The sequence below is a fragment of the Sylvia atricapilla genome, chromosome 27 (genome assembly GCF_009819655.1).
Source record: "Sylvia atricapilla isolate bSylAtr1 chromosome 27, bSylAtr1.pri, whole genome shotgun sequence".
Classification (NCBI taxonomy): domain Eukaryota; kingdom Metazoa; phylum Chordata; class Aves; order Passeriformes; family Sylviidae; genus Sylvia; species Sylvia atricapilla.
In genome coordinates this window covers 1,860,814-1,877,478 of record NC_089166.1, presented here as the reverse complement: position 1 = coordinate 1,877,478, position 16,665 = coordinate 1,860,814, and the positions used below count along the sequence as shown (strand labels likewise).

The 16,665-nt window shown below is 62.2% G+C and overlaps 1 protein-coding gene across 6 annotated transcripts in view; it reads left to right on the top strand.

Annotated features, from left to right (window-relative positions):
* The window catches only part of LOC136372157 (signal transducer and activator of transcription 5B), a 23,270-nt gene extending 6,605 nt beyond the window's left edge, over positions 1 to 16,665 (top strand). Inside the window, exons 1-19 of one of the 6 annotated variants that reach the window (XM_066336630.1) lie at positions 1,349 to 1,476; positions 11,042 to 11,179; positions 11,288 to 11,444; positions 11,528 to 11,617; positions 11,768 to 11,942; positions 12,017 to 12,147; positions 12,230 to 12,381; positions 12,453 to 12,608; positions 12,692 to 12,871; positions 12,998 to 13,085; positions 13,177 to 13,299; positions 13,444 to 13,536; positions 13,674 to 13,880; positions 14,046 to 14,140; positions 14,207 to 14,337; positions 14,998 to 15,153; positions 15,365 to 15,416; positions 15,631 to 15,738; positions 15,806 to 16,126. In XM_066336630.1, coding sequence (XP_066192727.1) covers positions 11,052 to 11,179; positions 11,288 to 11,444; positions 11,528 to 11,617; positions 11,768 to 11,942; positions 12,017 to 12,147; positions 12,230 to 12,381; positions 12,453 to 12,608; positions 12,692 to 12,871; positions 12,998 to 13,085; positions 13,177 to 13,299; positions 13,444 to 13,536; positions 13,674 to 13,880; positions 14,046 to 14,140; positions 14,207 to 14,337; positions 14,998 to 15,153; positions 15,365 to 15,416; positions 15,631 to 15,738; positions 15,806 to 15,932 — 2,349 coding nt within the window. In that variant the 5' untranslated portion in view covers positions 1,349 to 1,476; positions 11,042 to 11,051 and the 3' untranslated portion in view covers positions 15,933 to 16,126. Of the gene's footprint in view, positions 1 to 1,348; positions 1,477 to 7,339; positions 7,361 to 11,041; positions 11,180 to 11,287; positions 11,445 to 11,527; positions 11,618 to 11,767; positions 11,943 to 12,016; positions 12,148 to 12,229; positions 12,382 to 12,452; positions 12,609 to 12,691; positions 12,872 to 12,997; positions 13,086 to 13,176; positions 13,300 to 13,443; positions 13,537 to 13,673; positions 13,881 to 14,045; positions 14,141 to 14,206; positions 14,338 to 14,997; positions 15,169 to 15,364; positions 15,417 to 15,630; positions 15,739 to 15,805 lie in introns of those variants that run through there. The other 5 variants (XM_066336629.1, XM_066336627.1, XM_066336624.1 and 2 more) reach the window with 5 other exon arrangements.

Below are 16,665 nucleotides of genomic sequence, written 5' to 3'. Positions count from 1 at the left end.
TCACCAGGGCTGCTGCAGGCACAGAGTGGGGCTGGCAAGTTGGAAAGCACCGTTTTGTGGCTGGCATTTGCATGGAGCAGGTGCTGGGCTGGTGCCTGCCCAGCCCACAGGTATTTATCTCTTGGAAGTGTGGAGCAGTGAGGAGCCCAAGCTGAAGCCGCAGGAGTTCAGTACAAGAGCAATAGATAAAAGCAGTAGAGAGGTGGGAACTTGGAGCTGTGCTGACACAGTGGCCAAGTGATTTGCAATTGCTGATGTACCAACTGTCTGAGAGTGATCTTATTCCAGCCTTGGCACAAGGAAAGACGAGCCCTTCCTTCCTGGATTCCCAGCAGGGGAGGGTCACCTGTGCTTCTACCAGCCCTGAGCAGGAGAGGGACCTGCGTTTGCTGAATTTCCCTCCAGAGTTTTTTCAGGCCACAGAAAATGAGCTGGTAACGAAAGTGAAAGCCCAGGAGATCCCATGCGGTGGGTGCGAGTGCTGGGGCAGAACGAGCACACCCAGTATTGCTTCCTGCCGCCGCCTCTGCCCATCACCGCACAGCAGCCGCGCCCCGGGGTGCCCATCACTCGGGGTACCCCACTGCCCTGCGGTGCCAGTGCTGCCGGGAGGAGTCTGCTGTGGGCGGCAGCTGTGCAAGAGCTCCTCAGGTTGGTTTTCTTATGGCTGCTGTCAACTTTCCCTGTTTGAGCAACTGCAGAGGAGCTGGCAGTGCCTCGGGTCTCCTCACAGCTTGCAGGGGATGTGGCAGCTAGCAAGAAGGGGATGCAGTGTCTTGTCCCAGCAGGTTCCTGAGGCTGTGGCAGTGCTGGGGTCCTGGCCGTGCACATGGCTGCAAATTGTCAGCTCAGGCCTGCAGTGGGAACGGGCACCATGCAGCCACGGCTGCTTCACACACAGGGCCCGGTGTCAGCACAAGGCAGCCCTGCAGCCACGTCTGTGGCCACCTGGTATCGATTTGGTCATTTCTGCTCCTAGAACCAAGGCTTGGTACTGCTTTGGGCTTCCCTGGTACTTACTGACAAATTCTGGTGCTGGTATGTGTCTTGCCAGAGCTGCTGGTGTTGATGCCTGAAGCTGTTTTGGACTCTGCCCGTACCCGGTGCTAGTGCCACTACTCAGTTATGACCCTGTGCCATTACCTGGTGCTGGTACTGGTGGCGATAACCAGCGCTGGTGGCCAGTGTCACTGCCGGATGCCATCACCCCGTGCCATGTACCGGCAGTGTTACCCGGTGCCCGATAGCCGGTGCCGTCACTCAGTGCCATTACCTGCTGCTGCTGTCCGGTGCCTGGTGCCGCTCCCGTTACCCGTTGCCGGTGCTGGCGGGGGCAGGCGGGGGCGGAGCCCAGGGGAGGCGGGGCCCCGCGGGCCGGGCCGGGGCGCGGCGGGGGCAGAGCGGCGGCGGAGCCGAGCGCCGGGAGCCACCGGAGCCGCCGGAGCAGCGGAGCCGCAGCCGCCGCCGCGGCCGCAGGTGGGGGCAGGCGCGGGGCCGCCATTGCCGCCGGGACCGGAGCGGAGCGGACCGAGCGGGCCCGGACCTTGTCCGCCTTCCGTAGCAGGGCCGGGCGGGGTGCGGCGGGGCCGGGGCTCGGTCCGGTCCGGTCCGGTCCGGTCCGCGCTGTGGGTGTTTCGTAACCCCGGGTGGGTGCCGCTGGGCCGGGCTCGGGGCTCGGCGGGGCCCCGTTGGGCCCGCGGGCTCCTGGGCGGGCGGAGGTGACGAGTAGGGCCGCTCCGAGGGGCGGCGGGCACGTCCCGGGCCCGTCCCGGTGCCGCGGCGCATCCCGGGCCGGGGGCGCTCCCGGCCGGCGGAGCGGGGCCGGTTTTCGCACGCGGGCCCCGGAGCGGAGGGCGGCTCCGAGCCCCGGTCCCGGGCCGAGGGGAGGATCCGGGACAACGCGGGGCGTCCCGTGTAGTGGCGGGTGCCGTCCCGCCGCGGGCAGCGGACCGGACCGGGACAGCGGGAGCGCCAGCCCCGTCGCTGTCGGTGGGACACGCGGCTCCGCGCCGCGGGGCGGGTGGGTTCATTCCCCGGCGGGACCGCAGCGCTCAGTGGCCTTTCACCCAGCTCGGCCGCGGCCGGTGACTGGGAGCCCGCGGGAACCGCGGCCACCTGTCCAGCGGGTTACGGAGCTGTCAGGGCTCCGTGCCCGGCCAGCCCCGGGCTGGTGCCAGCCCGCCCCCGGGCAGCTTCTGCCGAGCGGCTCCGGGGCTCCGGTGCTCAGCCCGCACCGGCACCGCTGAGCGCGCCCGGAGCTGCGGTGGCACCACCGGTGCGCCGGGGTTGTTGGCTCGTTCAGTTCTCCGTGCGCCGTGCTGGGCACCCCGTGGCACAGGGCCAGGGACAAGCGGTGACCAGCGGCAGTTTGATGACAGTGTCTAGGACAGTGTCAGTGTCTGTTGCGGAGGGGAGAGAGGGCTCCGAGTAGCTCCTCGTGGTTTGCCCACAGCAAGGGCATGGCACACGATGTCCCTTTGGTGCGGGGCGCTTGATTAGAGCAGGACATTCCTGGTTCTGAGCTGGCTCGCTGTGCTGGCTGCCTGCAGCAAGCCCTCATCCCTGCAGTGCTCGTGCCTGTGCCCAGAGCAATGTGAGCCCCAGCAGTGGCATGCGAGAGGGCACTTAGTGCAGGCACAATGAGCTGCTCCGCAGAGCCTGACCACTGCCGTGGGCATCGGGAACCAGCCCTCCACGGTGGGAGCTTTCCCCTCTGGGTCCTGACTCCTGGCCCAGGTCCTTGTGCTCGTGAAGGCATCAGGATTGTAGCCTGACCTGATGCGGTTCCAAGGTGCTGGATGTGAGGATGGAGACTATCTCTCTGCATTTTATAACTGTTCCTGGGGAGCTGCTCAGCCCTGGGGCTGGAGAGGGCTGGGCTGTGTCCTGCTGTGCTGTGGTTGCAGCAGCAGGAGGAGGAGGAGCTCTGGTGTGGGATGAGAGGTGCCAACAGCCTGTGTGCGGGGACACGGGAGAGCTGGGCTGGGAGCAGGGCGTGACGGGTGGCTGTCACCCACTCGGTGTTTTGTGGTACTTTGACAGTGCCCTGCTCTGGCCCTGTTGGGCCCCTACAGTTGTCACTAGAGCCACCTCACCGGGTCTGCTGCGCCTGCCTTGTGCCAAGGCCAATGCTTTGGGGCAGAATTAGGGATGCTCTCGCCGTAAAGCGAGCTGCAGTTGGGGATGCTTAGCACAGGGCACACAGAGCCTCTGGAGGGACCTTCCCCTCTCGCTGCAAGGGGAAGTGCTGACTCCAATTGACTGTGAAGGCTTTGCCATGGGGTTTCCCAGCTCTTTCTCGAGTGATAGCAAAACTCAGATACTTTGCTTGCAAAAAATCCCTGCTCCCTGCACTGCTCTATGTCGTGGGCGGCGCATGGTGACTGTGTTGGGCCAAATACAGTGAAGCAGCCCCATCAGCTGGGAAATTACTTTCTAGTTTGCAAGAAATGACTGTAAACTGGGCTGGACTCGACAGCCTTCACAGCAGCCCTGGGGAGCTGGCAGGAGCCCAGGCACAGTGGGATGGCAGGTGGGGTGAATGGGTCCTCCCTGCCATCGGCATCCCCTGGAAGCCACATCCCTCTGCCTGCCTGGCTGCAGTGATTCCCGGTGTCCCACATTGTGAGTGCTGCCCTTGAAGCAGCCACTGCAGGGAAGCCAGGGCATGATTGGGGTTAGGGTTAGGGTCCCCACATTGCCAGGATGGGTCAGGACTCGGCTCTGTGGCCATGCAGGCAGCTCCAGCCCGGGAGGCTGTGCTGGCTCTGGGGCTCCAGCACGCTCCGGGAGAAGTAGCCTCGACAGCTGTAATGTTTCTGTGGCATGCCTTTCCTTTCATGGGGTGTCTATTTTGCAACCCCCAAGTGTTTTGATCCCGGGAGGAAGGGGGCGGGGGTGTTTACCCTGGCACCGCATGGCTGGTGCAGGGATCCAAGTGGTGCTGGGCATGCCTGAATTTCACATGCAGCAACAGTTCTAGCAACATCTGCTGGCTGATAAAAGGTAGGCTGCTGCACGCCGCTGCTCCCGCCGCGTTGGGAAACGTCGAGGGGGAGGCACACTGTGAACACGGCTTCCTGGCCGATAGGGCTGAGCTGACTTGCTGATAAAGCAGAATCCACCCATCTGGCTGCACCAGAGGGGCCAGAAACACGGGCTCCTCACAGGCACTTCATGCCCTGCCCTTCCCTGAGTGCTGGGTCCTGCTTCCCACTGTATCAGGAATGATGTCCCACCGGGCTGGGACAGCCACAGCAGCATAGCCGAACCACAGCACAGTCACAAGCCATTCCCGGTTCAAACAGGCACTGGTGAGTTTTGCAATCTCCACTTTCAGCATAACTTTGTGTTATGAGCTGGTTTATAGCACAGCTATGCTGGGGAGGGAACTGGGGGAAAGGCTGGTGCTGGAGGGTCACTGCCTCAAAGAGCCAAGAGCAGCGTTCACCCAGCCCTGCCCACCACGTGCTGGGCTCTCATTCTGTCTGGCCTCTCATCCCTATCACTCAATGGCCCTGCAAAGCCTTTAGCAGAGGAAGAGCCACTCTTGCTGCCAGTTCTGGCCCCTTGCACCAGCTGGAACCTCTGTAAAATGATCTTTGTCCTCTCTGGTGTGAACACCCGACCCTGCTGCTGTTGGGCTGTGGGCCCAGGGGTGCAGCTTCTCTGGCCCTGCTGGTGGAGATGCTGTGGTGAGGCTTATAGTGCAGCTCAGGGGCAGGGGCTCTGCTGCTGCTTCAAGGGCTGCATCCCAGGGCTAGGAAAGCCAAAACCCACCTGGAACATGTTTGTGTGTATGTGCGTGCATGCTGTGCTCTACCCCTCTCTGAGTTTGAGAATTTTGTTGCACAAACCACTGGTGTTTTTGTTGTATATTCTCTGTCTGACTAGTCCCCACACCTGCCAGCATCCCTGGATGTCCGTGTATCCCCTGTTTCGAAGGCAAGACTTTACCCCTCTCCATCCTGCTCTGCTGACTTGGTGTGAGAGCATCTCTATATGCAGAGCTGCTGGGGATGAGCTCTGGGAGTGCAGTGGGGGCATGCAGAAGCTGCTCTGGTGTCCCTCTGGCTCTCCCTGCTCACCAGACATCCAAAAGCCTGTGCTGTGCCAGCTGGGCTTGCCCTGCAGGACAGCCATGCCAGGGCTGAGGAGGCTCCTGCACCATGTCCCCAGCCCCAAGGAGAGCTGGAGCATGGCATCAGAGGGGATGGATGTGGCCAGAGCAGCGCTGTTGGTGCCTGTACTGCCCACGTCTTCCCCAGCCCACCTGGGTCCTGCCCAGCAAATCCAGTCTGGTTGTGGCAGGATTAGTGCCATTGTATGCGCTCACTGGAGCATGGCAGAGAAAATGAAATTGTGTCTCCAGACCCCAATCGGGACTAATTCGATGCTGAAATGAGCTTAATCCTCAGGTCCTTCGCCCAGCCTGTCCCTCCTGGGCTGGCGCAGGTCTGAGCAGGGATTAGCACCGAGCCAGGAGCTGTGATGGATTTGGCCTTGGTGCAGGAGGCTGGCACAGAACCTGTGGGACCCCAGGGCTGTGCCCACAGCGTGGCATTACAGAGATTGGGGTTGGTCATTATTAGCCTGGAGGGAAAATCCCCTCCTTGAGTGTCCTGGCATTGGGTAGCTGCACATCCCTGCCCAGGCAAGGGCCAGAGTCTGCCCAAGCTGGATGCTGCAAGTGGTCAGTGGCTTTGTGCCTGCCCTGGGATTCCCCCATCAAGCCAGGGGAATCTCCAGAACCCTGAGCTGGCAACTCCCTGCTGTGCCATCCCCAAAGCTAGTTAATTCGGCTGCTTGGCCCCAGGGAGCCAGCAGTAATTAAAGCTCTGCCCAGCCTCACTAATCCTGTCTGGGGGTTTATGGTGGGGACAGCACCAGTGCTGGCAGCGACTGGGCTCCCCACGGCAGATGTCCTGCAGGAGCCACGCTGGACTCATGTCCGTGGGGCTGGTTGGACGTGGGCTCTGCTGATGTGTCTGCTCCATGTGTCCTGCCCACCACTGCTGGTCCTGCTACGTGCTCAGTGTCTGGAGGAATCCCACTGGTGTCAGGGCCAGTGCCAGTATGTGTCTGTGGCTAGCCCAGAGTGGCTCTTGGTGCACCGAGGTTTTCTCGAGGTTCTAGCCATTGGATTCAAGGGATTTTGCTGGGATTTTGCTGGGTATTTTGGTGGTTTTGGTTTGACGCAGTTTTCTGGGCTCCTCTGATTGGAAGAAATCTGAAGTGAGGAGGAAAACCTTTCCCACTGTGGCAAGTGCTGGCAGGCAGAGATCCTAGCCCACGGTGTGAGATGAGCTGTCAGCAGCCCCCAGCACTGATGCCCCTGGCACATCTCTGCCTGCGTGGGGCTGATGTCCCCTCTGGGCAGCACCAAATCATGCACGTGGTTTCCTTGTTTCTGTAATGGTGTGAATTCTCTGCTTTTGGCTCCCAGAGTTGCTGAGACACCTGGACAGTCCTGGTGCTGCTAGTTCCAGCTCTGCCTACTGTCTGTGGGGCCTGTCACCTCTACCCTTGGGGGGCATGTTGGATGTGCACGCTGGATTACCAGAGCCAGCCATGCCTCTTTCATGAGTGTCATGGTACCTGGCCCCAGATGTTTCCAGCGTGGGCTGAGTGGTTCAGCCACCTCCTCCCCGATGCCACCAAGGCGAAGCCATCAGTTGCTGCCACTTTCTGTGGGAGACAAACAAACCCCATCAAAGCACTGAGCTTCTAGAAGGAGCTCGCTCCCATGCCGGTGGGCGCTGCCTCCTCCCAGGCAGAGCTGGAAACCACAGGCCGATGTAAAACACGCGAGCAGCCCTTGGCTCTCTGTGCGGGCTCCACGGTGTGTCACAGCCCCTCTGAGCAGGGCTGGGGGCTGCTCAGCAGCGCCCGGGTGTTCTGCTGCGGGCTCTGCTCCAGGGCCGTGTGCTGGGATGTGCTGGGACTGTCACTGAGGCCGGGCCGAGCAGGGCAGTGGGTCCCGTCTCCCCCGTGCCCACCTCCTGCACGGGCCCTGGGCTCCCATCCCTGGCTCTCGGCCAGCCGCGGGGGCTCGGCGCCACTGCCCTGCTGGGGACAGCGGCTGTGGCACCGGGGAGGTGTCAGGGCCCGAGGGGCCGCTGTGCCGGCCCCGCTGCCCGGCGGGCAGCCGTGACAGAGGAGGCTGCCAGCAGTCGGGGGCAGGCTGTCCCGCGCAGGCAGCTGACATTTTGGAAGGAAATAGCTGCTCTCTGCTCCTTCCTGTAGTGCGCAGCCAGCGAAACGGCCGCCCGGGATCCCGGCTGTGCCGGCTGCGCCCTCCCGGAGCCGTGGCCGGGCTGTGCTGGGGCCGGAGGGCAGAGCAGAGCGGGGCCTGGGCGCGGTGAGTGCGGCCGCAGGACGGGACACTGCACACCAGGCTCCAGCGGGGCCCTGCGGTGCTGCCGAGGGCGGGAGGCGGCCGTGGGCGGACGGGCGGCTGTCTGTGCGGGGGTAACCGGAGCCCCGGGCTGTGCCGGGCTGTCACCTCCCGGCTGTCACCTCCGCTGTGCCCGGGGCCCGTCTGGGGGCCGCACCTTGCCCTGGAGGGCTCTTTGGGGCCGCCCCACCTCGGAGGGCTGCAGGACACCTTCCCGCCGGGCCTGCCGGGGCAGGGGCAGCGCCGGCGGCGGCGGCAGCGGAGCCCCGGGGCGGCCCCGCGGTAGAGTCCAGCCCTGCGGCCACAGGCGAGGCCGGCTCTGACCTGGAAGCGATCGCGGGCTCCCGGAGGTGCCGAGAAACCACGTGTCCGTGTTTACTGCGGCGGGAGGCGCAGCGGGCGCAGGGCCGCTGCCGGCGGAGCCCAGCGCCGCGCCCCTGCCCCGGGAGGACAGCGCTCCGGAGACCCCCGGGCTGGGAGAGCACCAGGGCAGTGCGGGAGCCGCCGCGGCCGAGGGACTGCGTGGGTCGAGGGAGTGGGGCGGGGGGTTACAGCCAGAGCCCTTCGCTGTGGTCCCCGCAGGCCTTTGCCTAGCCCTTGGCCCCTGCCTGGCACTTCACGGCATGGCTCTGGGCGAGTGGCTGCTGTCGGGGGCCGTGCCGGCACCGGGGCAGGAGTGTCCTGCTCGCGAGGAGGTGTTCGGGCTGGCTCTGTGCAGGGAGCGTCCCGCGGCAGACTGCAGGGAGCATCCCGTGCAGAGCGTGCTCCGGCCCCGGGGTAGCTGCTGTCTGTGTTTGGGTTTTGCCGTGCCCATGGCACGTGGGAAGCAGCTACTGCCAGCGTCGCCCTGTGAGGCATTTCCCTCCTTTTGTCTGCCCGCGGATGTGCTCCGGCTCTCCTGCAGCTTGGGACTTGCTGGTGCATACTGCCACTCTGTCTGCGACCCTTCTGCAGTGTGGTCACGTCAGTCCCCTGGCTGCCCCCAGCCCCAGCAGAGCTGCCACCTTCCCCATCTTCCCCTCCCCTTGTGCTACCTCTGGCCTTCTGAGTGCCTTTTCTGGGTGGGTTTCTCCTGTTTTGCATTGGGTTTGGCAGTGCTTCCCCGTCAGCATCGGGCAGTGAGGCTGTAAGAGGCAGAAATGATGACTGCTGGCATCTCCCTCTCTCTGCTCAGTCCCTGTGGCACTGGGGTCCCTCCCCACAGCTCTGGGATCTGTGCCCTCAGCAGTGCTCCTACCCCGGGAAGCTGGGCAATACCCGCTTCACAGGCAAGAAGTCTCCGGTGAGCACGTCGCTGTGGTCGAGTGCTGCTGGTTAACCAAGTTGCAGTGACGGGTGGGTTCCAGCTCGCTGCCGGCGAGTAAATGCAAAGTAGCCTAAACCACTACAATTATCTGCCTCTCGCAGTTGTTGGAGAGCGCGTGGGGCCGGTGGCTGCCGTGCATGGCTGACCCATGGCAGTGCTTGAAGCTGCAGTGGCCCTGCTGGGGCTGGTGGTGGCACTGGGGTGGGTGAATGTCCCTGGATGTGGGGGTAAATCCATCCCTGGGCTCCCATCCCTCAGGCAGCTGGTGGTGCCATGGAGGAGTGTGATGCTGGAAAGTGATGTTCAGCGTGGTCCAAGCCAGGGCAGTCGCTGCCTGCAGCAGCCAGGTGCAAGAGGCAGGGCTGCCTGGAAAGGCTGCGTGGTGGGACCATGGTGCTGCAGGTTATGCTGAAACAGAATTTCTGCCCCAGCCATGCTGAATCTCAGGGCCAAAAGTCTGCCCATGGCAGGTGGCACTGGTTGTTTGTGCTGGGGTGGTCAGGGTACCCCGCAGCCCATAGGGAGTTTTGGTTTATCTACAGGTGAGACACAGAGACAAAAGTGAGACAAATTTCCCCCAGGAGATATTGCATGTCTTGCTGCATTGATGGTGTCTGTGGAGGTTATACTCAAGCCTGGTTCAAACAGTGTTTTGGGGTGCACACCAGGTGAGCTGTGCCACCGTCTGCCACTGCATGGCCCCTTGTAGAGGCTGATGTGATGCTGGTGCTCCTGCTCTCAGGCTGGCACTGGCCAAATGCAGAGTCTGCCAGCTCACCACAGAGCAGCCAGAGGCTCGTTGCTTAACAACATGCTGGAGTGGAGTAGGAAATGTTTTGTCACTGTGAGATGGGAAGAGATCACCATTTTATCAACAGGCAGGGCAGTGTCTGTTTGCTCTGTGTCCGTGCAGATGTCCCCACAGTACTGGGGACTTCGGTCACTTTGTGGTGCAGTGGCACTGGCATGGCTGTTCTGGCTCTGCCCCTTATCAAGCGTCCGCAGTTTCCAACAGCAGCGTGTCCTGCTGTCGGCCATCCCACCTTCCCTTTCCTCCTTGCCGGCGTTCTTCTGCCTCCCCAGGCCCCTCCTTGCCAGCAGCATTTCCAGCTTGGTGATTTCTGTGAATGTGGAAACGTTCCTCCCCTTTTATAGGGGAAAAATTCATTTTTAGCCAACTCTGGGTTATTGTTCCTCTTCCTGCTCAGGGGCGGGTGTGCCTGGCTCGGGGGCTCCAGCTGTGGCTGCTTTGCTTGGACCCGCTGCCACTGTCCCCCAGCATGTGCCCCTGACCATATGACAGCGCCAGCTCTTTTGGAGCACTGTGAGCCACTGGGTATTTCTGAGGCTGAACAAAATGCTTTAGGGAGAGGGGGAAGCACAGCCCCCACTGGCTCAATCCCTCTGCTTGTCACCACGCAGTGCAGTGATCAGGTCCTGGCCTGGTCACCCGGCCTTAGGACATGTCCAAGGCCTTGCCCCCCTGCCTGGCCCCTCTGTGTGGTGCCAAATCCCAGGTAGTTTGTGTGGGAGTGTATCTAAATCCTGTTTACTGTTCTGCCCTCACTCAGGAGAGTGAGCCCTCACCTTGAGCCCCCTCAGGCCCTCCTATGTCACTCACCATCAGATCACCCTCACACACTCAACTGCAGGTTGTTTCTCCAGCCCCCTCGAGCCACAGGTGACCCAGGGGACACAGCAGAGCTGCTGTCGCCACCGTCTCATCCCTGTCTGCCCCCAGGGGAGCCAAGGCTGTGTGGTGGGTGGAATCCCTGCATGGAGCCAGAGCTCCCCAAAAACTGCTTTGGGAAGGTCCATGCATCTCCACCAGGACATGGGGCACACAGTGGCCCTGGCACTGGGGACTCCTCAGGGGCTGCAGTGCCACGTGGGCTCTTGGGGCTGGGGCTGCTCCTGCCTGCTGGCTCTGCCAGGGTGTGGGCAGGAGCGGGGTGAGCACAGGGGGGGCCTCTGCTCTGCGTCACCCTGGATTTCTGGCCAGCCCTTCCTCCCCCTGGCCTGTTTCCTCATTCGCGTGGCCAGCGATGGCTGCGATCCCGTGGTGCAGTGAGGGGAAATGAGAACCATGTGGAGAGGCCATGCAGAGGCACGTCCCTGGCCCTGGGCACCCCCAGGACTGTTCCTAGAAAAGAGGGGGTGACTCAGAGACAGTGTCCCCTGCCCCCGCATGTCCTTTCTTTCAGCAGCTGGAGGCAGCGCTGGCAGCACCAGGAACTTGGGACACTCCTGCAAAGGGTGTGGGGACAGCCAGGGCCGGACCCCTAGCAGCACAGTGCCCGCCTGTCTCCACTGGTGCCCTTACAATGCGTCTCCCACAGGTGCTGAACCATGGCGGTGTGGATCCAGGCCCAGCAGCTCCAGGGCGAAGCCCTGCGGCAGATGCAGGCGCTCTATGGGCAGCACTTCCCCATCGAGGTGCGGCACTACCTGTCACAGTGGATCGAGAGCCAGGCATGGTAGGTCAGGGGGGTCCCATTTCCGGGCTTGGCAGCAGCTGCCCCGGGGGTACAGGTGGGTGCTCCCCACTGCCAGGCTGCCCTGACACTGCTCTGCTCCGCATTCAGGGACTCCATCGACCTTGACAACCCCCAGGAGAATGTGAAGGCGACACAGCTTCTGGAGGGGCTGATCCAGGAGCTGCAGAAGAAGGCAGACCACCAAGTGGGTGAGGACGGCTTCCTGCTGAAGATCAAGCTGGGGCACTACGCCACGCAGCTGCAGGCGAGTGGGGGGGCTGTGGGCAGGGCTGCAAGGCCAGGGGGGTCCCTGCCCTGTGCCTGGCTCAGGCAGTGCTCTCCCCACAGAACACGTATGACCGATGCCCCATGGAGCTGGTGCGCTGCATCCGGCACATCCTCTACCATGAGCAGAGGCTGGTGCGGGAGGCAAACAATGTGAGTGTGCGCTGGGAGGGGAGAGGGAAAGGGTTCTGCAGGGTCGGGGGGATGCTCAGGGGCTCCTCTCCATGATGATGGGAACAGCCCTGAGGCAGGGAATGGGGAGGGTCCCCTCACTGTGCTGAGAGCAGCCTGTGCCCCGTGCAGAGCCCTTCCCCGTCCGGCTCCCTGGTGGACGCCATGTCCCAGAAGCATCTGCAGATCAACCAGACCTTCGAGGAGCTGCGGCTCATCACACAGGACTCGGAGAATGAGCTCAAAAAGCTGCAGCAGACACAGGAATACTTCATCATCCAGTACCAGGAGAACATGCGACTCCAAGGTGGGTGGGGGGCCGAGGGGCATGGGTCTGGGGAGCTGGCAGGGCCAGCCCTAACACCATGCCCTGTCCCCCAGCCCAGTTCTCCCAGCTCTCCCAGCTGGGCCCCCAGGAGCGCATGTCACGGGAGACGACGCTGCAGCAGAAAAAGGCATCGCTGGAGGCCTGGCTGCACCGTGAGGCCCAGACACTACAGCAGTACCGTGTGGTGAGTGATGCTGCCTGGCTCCCCATGATGCTGTCCCCGTGATGCCCTGTCCCTGCACCTCTGATGCTCTCCCATCTCACAGGACCTGGCTGAAAAGCACCAGAAGACGCTGCAGCTGCTGCGCAAGCAGCAAACAACCATCCTGGATGATGAGCTGATCCAGTGGAAGCGTCGGCAGCAGCTGGCAGGGAATGGGGGCCCACACGAAGGCACCTTGGATGTGCTGCAGACCTGGTGAGTGCCTAGTGGGTTGGGATGGGATGGGATGCTGAGCACCAGTACATGCTGAGCCCTGCTCCCCCCAGGTGTGAGAAGCTGGCAGAGATCATCTGGCAGAACCGGCAGCAGATCCGCCGTGCCGAGCACCTGTGCCAGCAGCTGCCAATCCCAGGCCCGGTGGAGGAGATGCTGTCAGAGCTGAACGGCACCATCACCGACATCATCTCTGCTCTGGTCACCAGGTACAAGCTGGGCCCAGCTGGGTGGGGGGGCAGGTTGGCCCTGCCCCTTTCCCAGCCCCCCTGATCCCCCTGCCCCACCACAGCACCTTCATCATCGAGAAGCAGCCTCCTCAAGTATTGAAGACACAGACCAAGTTTGCAGCCACCGTGCGGCTCCTGGTGGGAGGGAAGCTGAATGTGCACATGAACCCTCCCCAAGTGAAGGCCACCATCATCAGCGAGCAGCAAGCCAAGGCCCTGCTGAAGAACGAGAGCACCCGCAAGTAATGCTGGGGCCGGGGAGTGTGTGACTACCAAGGCAGTGGGGAGCAGGGTGTGGCAGGGGGGAAGGGCTGCACTTTGCATGGCTCCCAGTCCTGGTGGTCCCTGACTCTGCATTCCTGTGGCAGTGAGAGCAGCGGGGAGATCCTCAACAACTGCTGTGTGATGGAGTATCACCAGGCCACTGGGACACTCAGCGCCCACTTCCGCAACATGGTGAGTGTCCCTGGTTCCCCATCCTGTCCCCCCTGTACTCACCCCAGTGTCCCCATCTCTTCCTCCATGCTCACCCCTCGTGTCCCTGCAGTCCCTGAAGCGGATCAAGCGCTCGGATCGCCGCGGGGCTGAGTCAGTGACAGAGGAGAAATTCACCATCCTCTTTGAGTCACAGTTCAGTGTTGGTGGGAATGAGCTCGTCTTCCAGGTGAAGGTAAAGCTGCTATGCCCCTTCTGCAGGCCCTAGGCAAGCCATGGGCACTATTTCCACAGGAGTGGGGCTGGGGCCACATGGGTGCCCGTGGAGGATGCTCCCTTGGTGCCCCACAGCCCATTCCGATCTCCTTCCTCTTGGCAGACACTGTCCCTGCCTGTGGTGGTGATTGTGCATGGGAGCCAGGACAACAATGCCACAGCCACTGTGCTTTGGGACAATGCCTTTGCCGAGCCTGTGAGTGCCAGTGCCATGGGGGGCAGGACAAGCCCCTTCTGTCCTGAGTGGCTGCGGGAGTAGGGCTTAGCCTCCAGGTGGGATGTGCCTGGAGGCATCAGGCAGAGCTGGAGCTGACCGTGCTCTCTTGCCCCCAGGGCCGTGTGCCCTTCGCTGTGCCTGACAAGGTGCAGTGGCCACAGCTCTGCGAGGCGCTCAACATGAAGTTCAAGGCAGAGGTGCAGAGCACCCGTGGGCTGACCAAGGAGAACCTGGTGTTCCTGGCACAAAAGCTCTTCAACAGCACCAGCTCCCACCTGGAGGACTACAGCAGCACCACAGTGTCCTGGTCCCAGTTTAACCGGGTGAGTGGCCTGAGCTCTGTCCAGAGCCCTCCAAGTGCTTGTGGGGCTGGATGGGGTATAACCACCTGGGAGCCCTGAGTCTCTGCTGCTCCCAGTGTCTGTGCTGTGTAAGAGAGGCTCAGAGGCTGGTGACAGGAGTGCTCATTTTCTGGGGATTTCAAACAGGAAAACCTGCCTGGGAGGAACTACACCTTCTGGCAGTGGTTTGATGGGGTCATGGAGGTGCTGAAGAAGCATTTGAAGCCGCACTGGAATGACGGGTAAGAGCCGTCCTGCCCTGTGCTGCCTGGCCCGAGCCCCAAGCCCTGACGCCCTACTCTGCCTAGGGCCATCCTGGGCTTCGTCAACAAGCAGCAGGCGCACGACCTGCTCATCAACAAGCCCGACGGGACCTTCCTTCTGCGCTTCAGCGACTCGGAGATCGGTGGCATCACCATTGCCTGGAAGTTCGACTCCTGTGAGTGTGTGCCTGGTGCTGGCATCCCTGGACTGAGTATCCATGGCCCCAGGCAGGCCATCCCATGCCCATGTGGTACTGGCACTGCCGCGGCAGGCACGCTGGAGCCATTCTCAGGGAAGAGGCGAGCACCAGAGCTCCCAGAGTGCCTTGGCTGTCCCATGGGGAGTGGCACTGCCCTTGCTCACTGCAGCCGTGGCTGTGTCAGGCCCGAACACTGGGAGCAGTGGGGAGAAGGGACCAGGCTGAACCCTCCAACCCAGCCCTGGGGGCTGATGTGGACTGTACAAAATTCTTGGTGGCGCTCCCCAGTGTAGGGGCTGTCAGGGGTGGCCTGACCCCATACAGGAGTCTGTTGCCGTTCACAGGAGTGCCCTTTGGAGGGTCACATGGCTGAGAAGCACCATGGAGCCCCATGGTTGGGGGAAGCAGCCCCCCACATGTCAGGATGAGGCCAGACCTGCCTTGGCTTTGCTGTGCTTCCTACCTTATCCCATTTTCTGGCAACCTGTGCCTTATTCTCAGCTGTTGCTGGGGGAGGGATGCAGTGTGGGACATGCTGTTTGCTGCTTGATGTGACCTTGAAACCCATGTCCAGAGCATGGCCAGGAGCTGCTGCAAACTCTGGGAGTCACCATGATCCTCACGTTTGTCTTGCAGCTGAGAGGATGTTCTGGAACCTGATGCCTTTCACCACCAGGGACTTCTCCATCCGGTCCTTGGCTGACCGCCTCGGGGATCTCAGTTACCTCATCTACGTGTTCCCCGACCGGCCCAAGGACGAGGTGTTCTCCAAGTATTACACGCCGGTTCTCTGTGAGTCCACGCCAGGTAGCGCTGTCCCTTCACCCCATGTGTGTCCCCTCCTTTGTGCATCCAGCCCCGTTGGAGCTGGTGTTCTCAGTGTCCCACTGCCCCAGGTCCCCTCTGGGGTTCTGCATCTGGCCATGTGTGAGTCTCCAGCACTGCCTGGGGTCGTGGCATGTGCTGGAGCTTTGGGGCCTCAGTGCTGCTTCCTTCTCTCTAGCTAAAGCTGTGGATGGTTACGTGAAGCCACAGATCAAGCAAGTGGTGCCAGAGTAAGTGTGACGCCAAAGGCAGATCCTGGGCAGTGCTTGCCATGGGTTTTCGGTGTTGAATTGGCTGGGTTGGGCAGCAGTCCAGGGCACTGAGGAGCTCAGGTCTGCCACCAATGGCCACATTGGTGCTGAGCCTTGTGAGACACATTGCCAGCCTCACTCGTGGGACACCCATCCTGTCCTGTGCCAGTGCTCATGAGCCCCATCCCCACAGGTTTGTCAATGCATCAGGAGATTCTGCCCCTGGAGGGGCCACCTACATGGACCAGGCACCCTCGCCTGCTGTCTGCTCCCAGCCTCATTACAACATGTACACCCAGAAGTAAGTATCACACCCCTATCCCTGTACTGCTGCAGCTGGTCCTCCACTCACCACCTGCCTCCCACAGCCCTGACCCTGTGCTGGACCCTGAGGGTGATTTTGACCTGGAAGACACGATGGATGTGGCAAGGCACGTGGAGGAGCTGCTGCGGCGCCCCGTGGACAGTCAGTGGATCCCCCACGCCCAGTCGTGACGGGCAGGCGCCTGGTCCCTTGCCCCTGGCCCCGGCGCTGCGGGGACTGTGCTGTGTTCGTGTCTCTGTGCCAGGGGACAGCGGGTGGGCCCTGCCCCCAGGATTTGCTCTGTGCTGCCCCGAAACACAGGCTGGCGTCCAGCTCTTTGGTGTTTATGCCCTTGTATAAACGGCAGCGGATTTGTCGCATGGTTTTCCTGTATGTTCCTTTCAAGAGGCCCAGCTTCGGCTTTCCGCTTCTGCCAGCACTGGCCCTGCAGCCCCCCGTCCCCCCGTGGAGCTGTGGGGGCCGCCAGCCCGGCCTCAGGTTCGCTTTCGCAGTCGTCACTAAGAATGTACATGTCGCCGCCTTGTTCTCCCCCGCCGCTCCGTTCCCAGGGGTGTGTGAGGGCGGAGGGCAGAGGAGGGGTTCTGCCAGGGCTCCCCTAGCCCGTGCTGGTGCTCTGCTCCACAGTGGCAGGGTCCCTGGACTTCATCTTCTCCTCTGCCCCCAAGGATGCAGGAGCCCCTCCGGCTCCCGGCCTCAGTGTCCCCTCTGGAGCCGGTGCAGCAGGAGGGTGGCAGGGTGCAAGGGCACCCAGTGAGGGCAGTCAGGTGGGCAGGGGGTTTGGGGAAGCGGAGCCCTCTGCCCCCTGCCTCTCCCCTCGCCTGGGCGGGAAACTCTGGGGTCCTGGCCATGTTATTTTTCTATCACAGAGTAAATAAAGCACGGAAATATTTTTGTAACACAAAA